General features: G+C 39.0%; 1 protein-coding gene across 6 annotated transcripts in view; it reads left to right on the forward strand.

The window, feature by feature from the left end:
* The window catches only part of Macrod2 (mono-ADP ribosylhydrolase 2), a 1,935,542-nt gene extending 1,917,622 nt beyond the window's left edge, over positions 1–17,920 (forward strand). For 5 of the 6 annotated variants that reach the window (XM_029471903.1, XM_029471913.1, XM_029471912.1 and 2 more), the window contains 2 exons: positions 9,894–9,961; positions 14,661–14,745. In XM_029471903.1, coding sequence (XP_029327763.1) covers positions 9,894–9,961 — 68 coding nt within the window. In that variant the 3' untranslated portion in view covers positions 14,661–14,745. Of the gene's footprint in view, positions 1–9,893; positions 9,962–14,660 lie in introns of all 6 variants that reach the window. The other variant, XM_021155700.2, reaches the window with a different exon arrangement.
* Positions 17,921–18,340: the final 420 nt, after the last annotated feature.

The following is an 18,340-nucleotide window of genomic DNA, read 5'->3' on the forward strand; positions in this document are numbered from 1 at the left end:
CACACACACACACACACACACACACACACACACACACATTTTGTTTTAAGACAGCACACATGGTTTAAACATGCCTTACTATATGGAGGTCATGGTGAGTCATTTCAAGATCAGACTGCAGTCTACCTGGCCTGCCTTAACCCTGTTACCCCAGTGTTCCCAGAGCTCTCCATTGAGCTTGGGCTAAGATTCTTTTCATATCCTCAACTGCTAGCCTCTGAGTCTTTGCCCAGACATACAATGACTCTTTCAGAGCACCGCAAAAATAACCCTATTTAAGTAGATGCCCTCCAAATCAGAATCCAATAAAGATCCCACACCATGAACTTATTAACATTGCCTCTCCTATACGCCTATGCTAAGAACATTCGGAAATACCATTATTTACATCAGGATAATACCTGATTCAGCAGACATGATTCTACTGGGCCACTGAGGTTTGTGTTTTAAATATTAAAGATTCTTTTCCAGTTTGATTAGAGAGGTATGCAGAGACAGATTTAGGTGAAATACTCTCTAACAACACCCAGCACTCTATACAAGAGAAGTTGGGGTAAGACAGGCAGCAGCAGCCAAAAAAATAAGGGAAATGCACCCTGTAGACTTTTGAAGGCAGGGGTCAGTGAGCTTGGCAGCTCGGTGAATGTATATTAGATAAAGAGAGGAGACAGTAGTTCTGGTTACCTAGGGCCTGGGAAGGAAAGAGAAACTCCATAGGAGAATTGCTAATCCCCTCAACAGTAGATCTCACAGCTAAGAAAACTAGAATCCATAGGCCATAAATTATATAAAGTGATATATGTCTATTTATGTTTGGGGATATATAACATTATAAAGGTACCCTTACTTGTGGTCTACTATGCTATGTTTCTAGAGATAGACACATGTTATAATGTCAAAGTCAGGTTAAGAATATTCATCTTCGACATTACTCATTTCTTTATGGTAAAAAACTCAAATTCCCTTTAGCTCTTTGAAATGTAAATCTACCCTTCTCATCTGCAGGCACCCTCCTATGCAAGCCTATACAACTTCTCAAACTTACCTAACTGCAGTGCAGAAAGCCATCCCCAAGTCCCTCTCAGTGTGTCTGATCTCTGGTGACTACTGCCTTCCACTCATTTTCTGAGAGATGATTAATCCCTTGCCTTTCTGTATCCAGTCTATTCCTTTTAATATAATCTCTAGTTCCACACATATCACAATTGGCAGGATTCATTCTTGTAATGGCAACAAGTATTCTGGTACATATATGTGCCACATTTTCTTTATCTACCTATAAATCCTTTAATATTTATTCTTATTTTGTGGATATTATGTTGCAAAGAAGTCTTTCAACATACTGGTTTTGTTTCCTTCAGAAATATGCTCAGTAATTGGGATGTCAGACCATATGGTAGGTTTGTTCCCCATGAAACTTCCATACTGTTTCCTATAATGACTATACTATTTTAAATTCACACTAACAGTTTTCAGGGCTTCTCCAAACCCTTGCCAACCTTTATCATTCCCATTGTTTTGATAATCACAATTTTTACTGCAAGGAAATGATATCTTTGTGCAATTTGTAATTTGTACTTGAATATTCCTATTAGTCATTTTCAAGAAATGTTTGTTTAGATTTGTTACCCATGTATAAAGTAGGTCACATGTTCCCTGCTAATATTTTTGTAGTTCCTTTTATTCATTGATATAAATTACTGAGATTCTCTCCCATTTGGTATCATGTCTCTTTTAGTTAGAGTTTTATTGCTGTGAACAGACACCATGACCAAGGCAACTCTTATAAAAGGACTTTTTTTGAGGCTGGCTTATAGGTTTAGAGGTCCATTATTATCAAGGTTGGAGCATGACATTATCCAGCAGGTATGGTGCAGTAGAAGATAAGAGTTCTACATCTTGATCTGAAGGCTGCCAGAAGTCTAGGAGCTAGGAGGAAGGTCTCGAAGCCCATCCCCACAGTGACACACTTCCTCCAACATGTCCACACCCACTCCAACAAGGTCACACCTACTAATAGTTCCACTCCCTGGACCAAGCATATTTAAACCGCCACAAAGTCTCTTCACCCCATCAACTTTTTTTTTTTTTTCTGCACAAGAGCCTTCCAATTTTATGAAATCCCACTTGTTTACTTTTGCTTTTGTTTCCTGTGCTTTTTTGAAGTGTGTGCCAAAAATCCTTGCCCTTGCCAATGTCCTGAGGTGTTTCCCCTGTTTTCTTCCCATAGTTTCCCATCTTCCATGAGTCTTTAATCTTCATGTAGTTGATTGGTGTAGCTGATGAAACAGACAAGTCTAGTTTTATCAACAACTCTTCTGCCTGCAGCCATTCCATACTTATACAGCACCCAGTGAAAAGACTGTCCTTTGTCTAGCACGTGTTCTTAGTACCTTCTAGGCTCTCTAGTAACTCACATGTCTGTTTTGAAGTCTAAGCCTGACAGCTGCTTGATCATTTCAGTTTTGAAGTATGTTTAATATCTCCTTTTGTTTGTTCAGAATCATTTTAGCTGTTGGATATTTTTGTAGCTACGTATAAAATTATTTTTCCCAACTGTGTGAACAGTATCATTACACTTTGGATATGGATTACGTGGGGATAGAACAAATATTTTCTACTTTTTTGTGTGTGTCCTGCTTAGTTTCTTTTGTCAATGTTTTGTAGTTAAGTTTCCTCATAGATGGGATTCATTTTTTTATTTCTAAAGGCAAGTCACTATGAGCATATAGCAATGCTACGCATTTTTGTATGCTGGTTATGTTACTGCAACTTTGCTGAATTTAGTTATTGGTTCTACTACAGAGGAGTCTTTGGCATTTCCTATTAATAAAATCAAATCGTGTATAAACATGAGCAATGCTTCACCTTCGCTACCCTTTGGTCTACTTTTTACCTGAAGACTCTGGACAATTTACAGAACTCTGTCAAATGAAAATGGAGAGAGTATGCGACTGTGATTTCACATCTTAAGCTGAAAGCTTGTCCATTTGGCTATTATCATTGATATTTATAGGTGGTGTTTACACAGTTTGTCCAGCATTTTAGTCATGAAACAGCTTTTTTATCAGATGCCTTATTAGCATCGATTGACAGAATTGATGGGTCTCATTTACATACATTGAACCATCATTTCCTCCCTGGGATGAATCCCACTTGTCCAAGTGTAGAATCTTTTTACTGCGTAGTTGGATTTGGTTTCCAAGCTTTGTCCATAATTTTACATTTGTGTTTATTGAGGCAATTGATCTGTTAGTGTTCTCTCTCTCCCATCCTCCCCTTTCACTGTGTATAGTGAGGAGGGAGAGGAGGAAGGGGAAGAGGATCATGAGGCTGTTTAATTCATGTCAGCTTTATGAAATTAGTTTGGAAGAATTCCTTTTTCTATTATTTTTTTGGAATAACTTCTATGAAGTGATAAGAGTTCTTTAAATGTTGCCTTTACTGAACAAAACTCAGAACTACTGACATCAGTAACACTAAGTGGGTAATACAGAAATTTTTGTTATTGATCCAATCTCTCTTCTTGTTATTGATCTTTTCTATTTCTTTATGACTCACTCAGTCTTGAGAATGTGTAGGCATTTGACATATAGTTGTTATATCACCAGTCATGATCTTTTGGGTTTATCAGTTATATTGCCTCCCTTTAAATCTGATTTTATTATTCTCTTTCCTTAAGTTAGCTGAAGGTTCATTATTTTATCCTTCTAAAGAAGTTTTTGATGTTTGCATTGTTTGATTATCTTTTTATTAGTGTTGGTTTGGTATGATGTTGTTTTCTAGATCCTTGATATTCATGGACAGGTTGTTTGCAATATTTCCAATTTCCTCTTATAATTGAATTAATTCCTACAAACTTCCCTTTTAATTTTATGGCCATTGCATCTGCTAGGTTTTAGTATGTTATATACATTTTATTTGTTTTAGAGTATTTCAATGACCAATTTTATTTCTACATCCACAGATCATTAACAATATAATTTACATCCAAAAAATATGTTGGGCTTTTCTGTATGACATATGTCCTAAAGAATGTTCTGTGTGCTTTTAGCAAATGGAGCAATCTGTGGATGACTGCTGGAGCCCCGGGTCTAGGGCGCAATTTAACCCTCTTATTTGCTTGGAATATTTGGTCTAGATGAATGTACAGTTATTCCTGATTCCTTTTGGATCTCCTTAGCATGGAATAGTTCACTCGATCTCTTTGTTCTTAGTCTACACATGCCTTGAGTTGTAAAGTGAGTTTTGTCAAACCATTATGTGGTTTGGCTATGTGTTTTATCCCAATCAATAACTATGACATTTAGTTGAAAAATTAATTCATATACAGCCAACATAATTATTGATAGGTAAACTCTTAATTCAGCCCTTATGTAAAACATTCCTAGTCTTCTCATACGTCCATTCTCCATCTTAAGTTTGGTTTGCTTTACAATTATTTTCATCACACTTGATACAACACATAAAGATTATTTGAAATTATACCATAGAGAACAGAAACAAAAGGGCGAAAATATATTCTTAAGAGAATTGTTTAAGTATGGTGACACAGGCTTGTAATCTCAGCTCTTTAGAAGCAGAGGCAAAGCCTATGAAGAATTCATAGTCACCCTCAGCTACATAATAAGTTCAGTCCACTATGGGCTACATAAGATGCTATTTTGAAAAATGGGAGAAGTAGGGTAAAGCTAAAATAGTTTTGAGGTTTTGAAAATATAATTCTTGGTCCTGGTTATTGGTCATTTCTCTTTCTATTGGTCTGGCGATCATTAGCTTTTTGGGTCTTTATAAAATTCCTCTTATCAGCCATGTTTCTTTCTACTGATAGCCAGTTTGATCTACCTGTAAATTAGTGCATACGTTTTTCAGATCCCCATACTTCTTACTTGACAACTCTTTAGTCTGACAGTTCCCTTTTCAGTTTTGTAGAGCAGCCTCACCCACTTTCTTGGCTTCAGTTTTGTGATACTTCAGTCAGCCCTTGAATACTAATGTGGGCCTTTGCTGAACATAGTATCTCTTTGAATCAGTACTATAGAGATTATATGCCACTTCTGCCTGGCCTGTATGGTACACTGAGCAACCTGCTTCAGGATGACTTGGGACACTTGTAAACATTAGTTGCTTCTTCTCTCTTACAGCTTTGAGAATATCTTTATCACTTACCTTAAATCATAACGTACATTGGGAAGGTAGACTGTATTAAATTTGATTGGTGACCCTAGGCCTTGCTATATCTGGATGTTTGTATTGTTTAAGAGGAAAGAATCCTATAGTTGAATAATTTCTACTCCTTTGGTATTGCTAAGCCATTCTTGGGCTCCAGTTACAAAATATTTGTTCTTTTCCTAATAGTTTCCCAAAGATGTTATTGGCCTTCATCATTTTCAGTTCTGCATCTCATGGGAGCAGGAATTCTAGCTCATTAATGGTTCTCCTTGACTAATCTCCTGGTGCCTTCTATTGTGATTTTAATTTGCTAGGCATATTTTTAAAAAGATTTTCATATATGAGTACACTTTACCTGTCTTCAGACACACCAGAAGAGGTCATTGGATACCACTACAGACTGTTGTGAGGCACCATGTGGTTGCTGGGAATTGAACTCAGGACCTCTAGAAGAGCAGCCAATAGTCTTAACTTCTCAGTCATCTCTCCAGCCCCAACTAAGCATATTTTTTAGCTCTGGTTTTGGGGGTGATTTTTTAAAATTCCTTTTGTCTTTGTAGCGTTTCTGTTTTCTTCTGTCTCATTGAAGTTCTTTTCTTAAAACAAGTGTTTACCTTTCCAGAGAGTTCTCCTGCACTGGTACCTACCTAGTCAGTTTCAGACATCTATTTTGGGCATGACTCATAATACTTGATATTGGTAGCATGTCAGGCCATTCCAGTATCAACCAGTAAGCTCCTGCCCAGCTTTGTCAGAGCCCATCTTCCCAAAACTGTGAAGCAGTTTGCATATGTTCTGATTCCTCCTCCATCCTGTATTTCAGTACTGGGTAGCTCCCAGGTCAAGGTCTATGGGGAGAATGTATTGTTTCAGCCAAAATTTGTCCAAATGCACTCTCAATTTTATTGTTCATAATAAAACTGTGTCTGTACCCATAAGCCTGTCTCTGTTATCCACAGTAACAGCTTGTTATGAGATGCCAGGGCAGAGCTCAGACTGACTTCAGAAAAAAAAAAAATTCACTGTTGATAATCTAGCCTTTAGCTCCAATGTCACATTTGTGGCCAGTAATGCTGCCAAAAGTAGCACAGCATTGGGGTAGGTCCAAGGCACACACTAATATGATTGCTTGTTGGTGAAGTGGTATTGTGGCAACAGATTGCTGTGAGCAGCCTGAGCTGTGTGAGATACACAGGGGAATGCCAGGGCCAAGAAGCAGGAGGGTAGGGGAGCAGCGCGGGGGGAGGGTATAGGGAACTTTCAGGATAGCATTTGAAATGTATATAAAGAAAATATCTAATAAAAAAATAAAATAAAAATTTTTTTAAAAAAGAAAGAAATCTAGTACCCCATGTCTTTACTGTACCCTGGATATCTTCCAGAGGCTGTTGGTAGCCAAGCCCAGGAGTGGGAGCCATTAACACTTTCTGGGTGTTAGGTTTCATCCAGGAATGTGGCCCTGTGTTACTAAAAACTGTAAGTTAGTACCCTCAGCAATTTGGGCTTATAGTAAACTAAGTTGAGATGATGTTGACCACAGCAGTTCTTACTGATACTAAACTGAGATGTGCCTATGTCTCATGGTAACAAGGATCTGCATAGTCAGGTACATCAATGCATAGTCTGCATTGTCAGAAACATTTTAGTTCATATTGGCCAAAGCACAGGGTACAGTCTATTCCTGGTGCCAGGACAATGCTGGAACTTTATTAACTGGCTTGTTTAAGCTGCATTACCTGAGATTTGAGATCAATGGTAGAGACAGTCCCTTAGCTATCAAGGCTGGCACTAGGTTGGGTCACATACAAGGCTTGTAGCTACTGAGATGGCATTAGCCACAGAAAGAGAGCATCTGTGCTGGAGACTGCCAAAGCTGTATCCAAACTGGAGTCTGTTCCTGAAGCATACACGTCTCTCTGCCTAATGTTAGAAATGGGCGATCGGGCTTTGAGCGGTGGCAGACACACTTTCCACCAGGTCCTGTATCAAAGTGCCACAGGGATGTTAATGCTGCATGCTAGCTTGCTTTAAAACCTTTCTTCCCAGGAGGTCAAGTCTTGTTCTCCACTCAGCCACCATAGACTTAAGGAGGCATGGTGGAGGCAGTTAACTACAAAGCCTGAAGCAGTTTCAGTGGTTCAGGCTCTGCATCTCCACCTGATGCCTAGGGGGGTCACAGGTCTTTTTTCAGCACCAGATTCACTGTGGGCTGGCTTTGTTCTACAGTTCAGATTTAAGACTGGGACTCAATTATGTATCCCTCTTTTAAGCCAGCAACACCTTCCCATGCAGGTCTAAATGTTTAGAGTAAGGGGAAGGGTGCCACAGACGAGTCTTTACCTGCTGCCTGCTTCAATGGGCCTTCTCATTTTGTTACACTAGAATATGAGAGTGACATCTGTCATCCCATTTATTGCCAGTATTAATTCTGCTGATCTGCATAGCTAGGCAGTTGTCCCCTTCTTCCTTCATGGCCACATGAGCAAGTGTCCTTCCTGAAGTTGCTGGTTGAGTCAAAGAGGATGGCCTTTCCCAATGGAGAAGGAACAGTTTTCCATCAAGGGTAGACAGCACTGCCCTGCTAAAGCCACCAAACAAATTCTCATGTTGTTGCACAAAAGGCAGGCGTCCTGGTCTCTTTCTGATTGACTCCGTTCCCATAAAGTTAGTTTATCAGCTGTTAGTTTCTTAGAGTTGAATTCCAATTGTCTCTGAAAAGACAAATACCAAAACATGTCAGTCAGCCACCCTCTTTCTCCATCTTTAAGGGGCTTTTCAGGGGAAGAGAAAAGTAAATTATGTTGAGTTGATAATCAATTAGGAAATAATTTAGCCATAAGGGGAAGTCACATGGTAGTTTTAAGTGAAGCTTCTCATACCAGCCATGTCTCCACCACATCGGCTTGCCATCATCTAAACTGCCTCCTTTAATTCTCAGCCCACTACCCATGACCATTCACGGGAAGCCGCAGATCCACCTGATCTGACAATGGTGTTCAGTTGAAGGGAACCAGCTTCAGCTTGCCCCTAAAATGATGGACATGGATTCTTATCACTTCTTCACAAAGCAGGCTCTGTGGATATTCAGCCCCCAAATACTGGTCCTTGATGAGCAAGAAAGTGACGTGTAAAATCTCCAGTCTATGTCCTAGATGCAGTAGAAACCTGTAGACTCTGAAGTCTTAGCAAGAACTTCTTTAACATGACTAAACTTTACTTTTTCACAGAGCTATTTTATTATGGAATGCTTTTTATGGAACATATATTAATAGGTTGTAGACTGGGTGTCTTTTGACTAGAAGGAACAGAAAACGAGCATTTTACTGTGCTTACCCCTGTATACTCTACTCTGAGAGGGGGGCACTTACAGAAACACATGTGTCAGGTTGAACAGAATATAACTGCTTCTCTTGCTGACAGAACTATTGCATCTGGCCAGTTTACAGATGAAGTTTGAAGTGAACTGATAAATAGTTAGTAAATCAGTGCAGTTTTCAGAAAAGAAAAGAGAGACCACCATTTTAAGCTGGAAATCCTGAGAGGGATCGTGGGGTGCTATCCAAGGGCCTCATTCTTTGAAGCATCTGTGTTGTATGGGACCAGCACCTGCCATTATTCCATTATTTTACTCTTTCATGTTCTGGAAAAAGAAAAGAATTTTAGTCATTGGTCTTATGCAAAGAACTGAATACCTCCCAAATAAATGGAGGTTATTATAGTGGTGGTAGTCACCAATATTGCCAGTGCATGGCAGGCAAGGGGGATATGTACAGTTCACAAAGTGGAAGGCATCAATCCTGTATTTGGAGGTGGGTGTTAGAAGAAAGCTAACTAGAAGTGTTAGGTGTCTTTCCTTGGTTTCTTGAAAGTTCGAAAGGAGGGGAGCTGGTGACCACCAGCACTGGTCCTGGACATTTGTACTAAAAGGTGTATTTGTTTGCCAGGGATTTGAAGTCAGAATTTCACAGTTAATTATTTTTCATGGCTGTTTCGAGTGTTGTTAGGAACTCAATTCTTGACTCAGCATTCAAGGCAAGCACTCTACCAAGTGAGCTATATTCCCAGTCCCCCCACTGTCCATTTCTTTCTTTATTTTCTTAGCTTACAGTATGGGCTTAGATACTAAAAATCTCATTAAACTTGCTGACCCTTGGAAATTTCCAGAGTGACTGCTTTGGGCCACTTTTGGAGAAAGGCAGTAATTATACATTCTGTGTTTATGTAAATGCTTACATAGAAGGAACACAATCAAGTAAAAGGCACACGTGTTGTTTGCTTTTCTATCTCATGTTGGCTACTGGCTGCCATACCCAGTGGCAAATTTGCAGGAATTGTTTTGAATTCTGAAACTGAAAACACAGCAAACTGAATGGGTCTATTGACCTTGCCACTATGGAGGGAGCCGTGTACCTCTCTGCATGTCAATGATCTGCTTTTCTTTGTTTTCTTTCTTGGTTTTCCTAGGTATCTATTAGGGGCTTTGAATTTATCTATTTAAGGATGGTAATAAATACACTCAAATTGCCAAACCACAAGTCTTGCATGAAATGACAGCTCAGCTGAGAGGAGAGTGAATCCTAACCTCGTGGTCCCCGTGTTATGAATAAATGAAAACAGAAATGGCATAAGACAGGAAATTGGAACATTTTCAGACAATAGTGGCAATCTTCATGTGTTTAACAGTTTAGGCTTGATAATGATTTAACCCTTTCTGTTTACAGTTGACATGAACAGTCAGGTGGATGGTGTAAATGAGCCAACAGAAAGTCTGCAAGAAGATCTCCAATAAGTAAGTTACTCCAATGGAGGGATTTTTTTTTTCAATTCATGAGCTAACCATAAGGATTAATTTGCAAACAAGATGTTGTATTTCCCTTGGTTTTGTCAGGTCCCAGTGTGTAGCTTGGGCTCTTTATGTTATTTGGTTTAAAGATCTTTAGTGTTAAGAAGAAAGATTACTCCACAGAAGCTTGTCACCTTAAGTAGAAAGAACACGCTGTAGCATGCATATTTAAATCATGGAACACCTTAGATTTCCTCACTTTGACAATAAGAGTAGTGTTTTCCCATCAGTCTCAGCCCCTTGTCTCCTAGAGTGATCACATTACTTCAGTAACCCCAGTTGATTCCAGAAGCATCATTTTTCCAGGAACACCACACTGTGTTGCTTGGTATATCTGGTTTTTAAGTGTAACACTAAAATCTTTACCTGAAAGAATGTATAAAGACATATAAATATATGTTGGCAGAAAATAGGTGCCTGAGGTAGCACACCACTTTCTGAGGACATGTGCATCTTTACAGACATCCGTTGAGTTCAATAAGCCCAAGGCAACAACTCCTGGGAAAAATAAAGTGGTAACCAGATCACACAATCTAAATCATATCTAGAGTGACTGATAGTCTACTAGACTTCTCATGACTTTTCCAACCCTAGAAAGGGCTGTGGAAAAGATCGGAAAACCTGAAAATAATGAAGTTAGCATTACTATTAACTAAATGTTAAAAATCCCATAGAACAATGAACTCTGAGACAGTGAGAGTAGAGCACAGATAAGTCATGGTTGGTCTAAGAGGAACCAAGGCGTAGAAGGACCAACCATGACTTATCTGTGCTCTACTCTCACTACTATTGCAGTTAGGGTTTGCATGTAGTTGTTACTCTCTGAGACTCATCAGATTTAGTTTGATATGGATTGACACTGAGATACTTCCTTTAGAAAGTTAACATCATCATCTGGTACAAAAAATATGGAGTAACTGGAACTTCTACATTAACATTGATAGGAGATAAAAATGTTATACCCTGGGTTTTCAATTACTCTAACAAAAATCAGTGAATAAGGAGGAATGATTTATTTGAACCCTTGGGCTTGAAGATCAGCAGGAGCATCAAGAAGGGGATGGCCACTTGAGTTCCAATAAAATCTTCAAGGTCATACCCACACTGACTATAGATAGGCAATTTTTCAAAACTATTATACTTAAAGGAAAGAGGTGAAGAAGCCCAAAGAATTTAGAAAAAAAAAAATGACTATTCAGCATTATCAAGCTGATTTTGTCCCAGGAATTTTAAGGAGAGTTTCATAGATTCAAATTAATAAATGAAAAAGCATTAAATCCTCTGGAAGGTAGAAATTACATGATCATTTGAATATTTTTAAATCTATCAGATGTTATAGCAACATTTCATTATAAACACCGCCCCCCCCAATATTAGACCTTAATGGCCAGCATTATACCAAATGGTGAAAAAAGAAAGCATGACCAGTAAGCCAAGGATACCACTACTAATTAACTGCTGGGACAAAACACCAGGTAAAAACACTATAAGGGGAAAGAAAATGGCTTTAGAGAGGGTGGTCCCTTACACTATGGCAGCCTGTTTTTCTGGTGAGGGGAGCTTATAAAATGACCTTTTCATGTCCTGGAACATCAGGAAGCAGAATACTAGACCAGAATTAGAAAAGAGTGTGGACTTCAAGGGCCTGCTTCTAAATACCCTATGTCATCCAGATGCAATAGTTTCTACCATATCCCAAAATAGTGCAACCATTTAGAAACCAAGTGTTCAGGGGTCTGAGCCCATGACAGGCCTTTCACATTGAAACCATAGCAAACCCATAAGGAGATAAAGTGCTATCACTCTTTACTAGCTATGGGCACTAGAAGTTTTAGAAAGGGTAATAAATACACAAAAATGGAAGGGGAAGAATAATGTTATTCTTTTTGCAGATGATATGGTTCTATATAGGAAGATAGATAAAATCAGGAAAGCAGCAGTACACAGATCATCTTAACAATGTTCTGAGAAAAAAAGGAAATTCAGGAAATCTTTTAAAATAACTACAAAAATAAGCTATCAGAAATAAATTTAACCAAGGGATTGGAAAATGTGGCTAGTGAAAATCATAAGACACTGCGGCATGAAATCATACACACACACACACACACACACACACACACACACACACACACACACACACACGCGCGCGCGCGCGCGCGCGCGCGAGAGAGAGAGAGAGAGAGAGAGAGAGAGAGAGAGAGAGAGAGAAGTTCCATTTCATGGATTTAGGAGAATTAGCATTGTTAAACTGTTCATATTACAAAGACAATGGCCTATTAGCTCAATTGCAGTCTCTGCCATAACACTTGCTATGGTCTGAATGAGAAATATCCCTTACAGGCTTAATGTTTATAAACTTGATCCCTTGCTGGTGCACTCATTTTGAAGGTTGTAAAACCCTTAGGTAGTGGAACCTAACTGGAAGTATGGTACTTCCAGTCTTCCCTCAGCTTGCTGGTTGAGGACTCAAGGTCACATCCCACCATCCCTCGCCAACTACCGTGATGAACGGTATCCTTTAGTAAACTGTAGCATTGACAAATCCTTTCTCCCTTATTTTGCTTCTTGTCAGGCATTAAGTCACAGCAATTAGAAAAGCAACTAATACAAAACAAAAGAGTTTCTTCACAAAAATGGAATGGCAGCAGCAAAACCCTAATCAGATGGAAATAGAAAACAACAACAAAAAACAAACAAAAAACAAACCCCCAAAACAACAACAACAACAAATGGAGGGTGCATCAAACTCCTAAGTGTAAATCCAAGACAGAGGAAAGCACTTTAAGTCGGTGGTCTGGGCAATGATATTCCCAGAGAGAACCTAAATAGTACAAGAGCAAAAGGATAACATCAAAAGTAGGATTACATCCAATGGCAATGCTTCTCTGCAGCAAATGAGGATGAGCAACACAATGGAGAGACATCTACAGAGTCAGGGAAGTGTTTGCCAGCTACATAGCTCAAAGGAAGAATATCCAGAAGAGAGCCCAAAAAACGTAAAAGCAAATTTTCTACTTAATAAGAAAATGACCCAAATAGATACCTCTCAAAATACCAATGCCCAACTAATATATGAAGAACAAATGAAAAGAAAACAAAAATATGAATACCATCGGGCATCAGGGAAATGCAAATCCACACTACAGTGATATTCCATCTCACTCAGTTCAGCAACGCTATTGGTTTTAAAAGATTGGTGAAAATGTGGCAAAAAAAACCCTAACTTAACCCAATGTTGGTGGTAATGTAAATCCACTGTGGAGAAACAAGATGAAGTTTTCTCAAAAGGGAAAAATAGAAGTTCTATATGATATAACTCATAGGAATTGGGGAAGGAGAAACTATAATCAGAGTAGATTGTATGAAAAAAAACATTTTCAATAAAAGAAAAAATGAGAAAACGCATAGCCATCCTAGTCCTTGGCATAGATCAGCATGGCATATCCACATGCAGGTGTTGGTTGCTCCATTATTCATAGTAGCTAAGATAGAGAGTTATGATGTATGTCCACAAAGAAACTGTCATAATAGACAAATGCAGCAAATGAGTGGAACATAGCACATTGTGTTCAATGAAATAAGCCACTCAACAAAAATATCACCATGAAGTGAGGATAGTGGTAGCTAGGGATTGAGAGAGGTCTAGCTTGGGCATGGGGTGGGGGGTGGGGTGTTTTCTAGGACTGTGCACACTGTAGGTATGAATATAAATATCAGACTGAATCCCATTTATATGATACTATTTGGGGAGGGGGCACAGTCTAAATATCTCACAGTAGAATGGATGAAAAATGTGATCTTTCCAGACAAAGTAATGGCAGTCACTACTGGAAAAATGAAAAAAAAGAATAAAGTCAAAAAGCAAGAATAAAACTCTCAAACACTATGCTGAGTGAGAGAGCACAGAGATGCTTGTGCGATCCTGTTTGTAGAGAACTCATTTGTAAAAAGTTCTAGATCAGGTAACACAACCGCACAATTATTGGTTCCAGCAGGAGTAGACCTGGGAAAGGGAGATTTCTTTAGTCATGAGAAATTTTTTGATCACGATAGTGTCACAGACTAATTATGACTCTTAAGACTAGAAGTAACTGAATGTACCTGGCTTGTGCATTTCTCTGGAGGTAGAGTAGACCTTAGTTTAGAAAGTCAAACTAAAATGACCACAAACTCTTCTGGAAAAGAGCATATTAGAGTTGGCTCAAGGGTGGAGAACCCAGCAGATGCTTAACAAAAAAAAGGTCTCTTTGAAGGCTTTGGCAAATCTGCATACTGTAAATTGTTTACATACCAGTCTCTAGAACCTAGAATGTACCAAAAGACTGGGAAAGGAAGAACACATCAAAGGTAGATTGTTCAAAGAATTCTTTGAACACTTGAGTTAATTGTCTCCATCAGCTGAAGCAGTTTGTCATGTGGCCTACATATATCAGCAGTGATTTATAAGATCTTTAAAGATACCATGTGCCATCAATTACAGTTCATATAGGCAAAGCTCTTTGATAGTCAAATAAGCTATTTCTCGGCCTGTTTGAGGACTGAGAGACATTTCAAGTGCTTCGTTAAAAAGGTACTCCTTGCTAAGCCTTGTGAAGATGCTTAATCTTCAATCTAACAAATGGTTCCTCTTTGTCTTCCTCAGGGCCACAAGATGAAGCAAAGGAACAAAGAACTGAAGCTAAATGACAGCCCTCAGCATGGCAAGACCTGGCCCTGGGGGACTTGGGAAGATGATAGTGTGTGCTGTGGAAGGGGGTGGGGGAGGGGGGAAGCAAGTTCATGGAAGAAAGGGGGTCCTTTGCTCTAATTCTCCAGCTGCATTTTGTTGTTTACCTACAGAAAAGAAAAAGATGAGAAAACAAAACAAAACAAAAAGAAAAGACAAGAAAAAATGAAAAAGCAAGCAAGCTCCCTCCATCTGTGGGAGGCCCCATGCTTAGCATCTTTCAGGCACTCAGTCCATATCATTTCTGTCTTTTCTCCATTTCTCACCCTAGGGCCATGGTGATAGGGTTAATACTCTCCTAGGGCTCCTTGCCCCTCTCTGCTTTCTTGATTCTCTCACAAAGCTGGTCATAGGACAATTTGTTCCATGAATAAGAAAGAACATGATGACAAGCTAAATTGGCAGGCTAAATTTCAAGAGTTGTCATGCCCACCACTGGTATAATCCACAAAGGAGGAAGGATAGAAAATGGGTACAAACCTCAGAAAACACTTGGAAGAGGTCTGAATAAGGAGTTCAAAATATTCAAATAAGCATTAACAAAGAAGGTCAGACTTGGCAGCTGCTAGAGTCTCCACTCTTCACACCCAGGATGCCCTGTGTGTTCATTTTTGGGGCTGATTTCAAGCACTGCTTCCTTGGTTTATGAGGTCTTCACTGTGCGCTTCCATATGGAGTCCATCCCCAAGATGTGGGTTTTTTTTTTTTTTTTTTTTTTTTTTTTGTACACAATTGGAATGGGTGTTACTATCATTGAAATCAAAGGGAGTGTCTTACTTCATTTAGGACTCTAATCTATTAGTAACAATTGTAGTTTTCAAAGTTCCACTTGAAGTCTCTACTCTTCATAAAAGAATATCCATGGTGACCCAAGATGTGCTAGCCCACAGAGGTTCACACTTGAAGTTAGGAGCATTTGGAGCCATTACTTCTAGCCCTGACTTCCTGATCTGCTAATGCCAAATCCAGGGGTGATTTGGCAGCTCATCCACTCATCCAAAACTTAGCCAGAACTATATACGACTTAAGAAGCCAGTGGATTTCTGAGTTCGAGGCCAGCCTGGTCTACAAAGTGAGTTCCAGGACAGCCAGGGCTATACAGAAAAACCCTGTCTCGAAAAACCAAAAAAAAAAAAAAAAAAAGCCAGTGGAACAGTGGTAGCTCAAGCAACGAGGACCAGAGGAGGCTGGGCATCCTCCCAACTATCCATCCCAGAACAATCCTAGGTCTCCCACTGCCTCTTGGGTATCTAAAGACATGGTAGTGTCTTTTGCATATCATCTTAACTCCCTAGTGTTTTAGAATTGTAATGTTTTATGTTGCTATTCCTAACAAAATGGGAAACATGGAACTGAGAGACGATATCTAAAGTTAACAGTGAGATGATACCACTTTATAAGTATCTCATCCAATTTGCTAGTTTGGTCCTTTCCTGTGGAAAATCCATCTTATCTTCCTATGACTAGTTTTGCCTGCTCTGCGTTAGTTTCTGTTTCTAGGTAATTTATTTGATATGATAACGTAAGTAGCAAACCACACCCCTGCGTATGTTACCTTTTAACAGCTCTTCTTTTCATTAACACAGTTCATCAACATCAAAACAAGGCTATTTCAGGAATTTCATAAAGCTTCCCCATGGCTTTTGCTCTTTTTTTTTCCCCTCTCTTTCTACAGTTTGACATGACAGCATATACCTCTCCATTACGTGTTGTTTTCTAGAACAATTCTTCCTCTAAGTAAGCTAAGGATGCCATCCAGATAGATAGCTTCACTGTTTCCTGCCATCTTCATATTTTACAAGCATCCATCACTTTTGTGAAGTGCCTGACAAAAGAACCATGCTGGAAAGGCATTTCCCCATAACGCTATGGGGAAGTATAACTTAGCCTCTGTTATAGGGTCACAGTGGGAAGGCACACCTGAGATAAGAGGAATGGCCAGAACTGAGACAATTCCAGGCCACCTTTCTCATTACCAATGGCAGCCATTGTGTTTGGTCATCTTGTGTGGGGATAGGTTAAGAAACGGTGGGAGAGAATTCTCTGGAAACTGTAGGAAAAGGAAAACAATCTTTATATTTAGGAAACAGAAAAGGAGGAGTCCCACTCCTGAATTTGCTTAAACTTCCTTTTATGAATTAAAGTGCATTTTCATCTTTGCTTTGCAGTAGATTTTTGGTTGCTATGTGGCTGAATGATTGTATGCTTTAAAATAAATAATGCAGTTAATTTACACTTCAATAATGAAATATAAAAATGTTAGCTCTGGGCCAGACTGAAGGCATTTCAGATAAGGAGATGCGTTGTTCACTGGCCCTGTCACTGCACAGTCTGTACAATGCAGTACATGTGGGAAGTGGACTGATGCTTTCTGCACATGAATGCTAGATGGCCATTTCCAAACATGCTTCAGACAGGCCACATGTCATGAAGGGCAATAAGGGGATGGGAGGAAACTAGCCCTGTTATTAGTCACGTTTGCATACAGAGGACTGAAGTAGACCTTCAACATAATAGTCCTAATTAAAAAGGCACTCACTGCAGACTAGACAAAGGCGCTTTTCCTCTTCCTGATAACTATTCAGATGATGGACAAGTCTTCTTTGATAAAAGCTTACAAAGAAGACATCCGAAGCACTGTCTATGATACTGGGTCACATATTAATCACTGAAGCTAATTGTAAATCTTTCTATGAAACACTGAAAAGCCTCTTTGTGAATTAATACAGTTCTGCTTGCTGCACTTGGTTTGCAAAGACATTTCTCTGTATTTGGTGCATGTCAGCTGTGCTTTGAAAAACAACAAAGTTAGCAGAATATGTTCAATATATTTTCTCGGGAAATAGGGTTTTTATCATATGACTCATTAAGGATTTGCCTTACCCTGACATTTGTGATATAAAGGAAAATCAGGAAAAAAGTAATTTTCTTGAACAAGATATGTTTTTACTTAATGCAAATAAGTGTAGTCTGTTGCTTGCAAGGAACAAAAATGTCTTCTGGTATTACTAGGGTAACATGTGCCTCTTTTGTTAAACCAGTCTTGAAATGCTGGACAGCTTCTGAGTCTGTTTGTCTCTTTTCATCTGTGCCACACACTATGACACTTAAATGACTGTTGCCTTCGAACTATATTTGTTAGAGCAGAGTGCAAATAAACTTCTTTGAGAGGATAATGTGGAATTATGTGTTTTGTGAAATTTGTTCTTTAGCCACAAGCCCTAACTCTGTATTCATTTAATGCTATTTGGTCATAAATAAGCATATTTAAAGTTGCTTCTATTAGTCCACTTTGACTCGATGATGTTCATTCCTTACTGAGACAAGTTAGAGCTTGCCCATGTTTTTCAAACTACAGAAAAGTTTCTGTTAAATGCCTCCAAACATTCTCTCTTTCACACATACATGCAAATTTTTCTTTCTAAATAAGCCATTAATTTATTAACAATTTCTGAGATGCTGAGATAAAAAGAAAATGGGTTCATCCTTGGAGTACATCCTCCATTAGTGGATTTTTTTTCTCAAGTACCTCCTGTGAGCTTCTGCTACATCCACTCCAGTAGTGACCCACGTGACAGGCCTAGAAACCTGGACGT

This window comes from Mus caroli, chromosome 2, assembly GCF_900094665.2.
Source record: "Mus caroli chromosome 2, CAROLI_EIJ_v1.1, whole genome shotgun sequence".
Taxonomy (NCBI): Eukaryota; Metazoa; Chordata; class Mammalia; order Rodentia; family Muridae; genus Mus; species Mus caroli.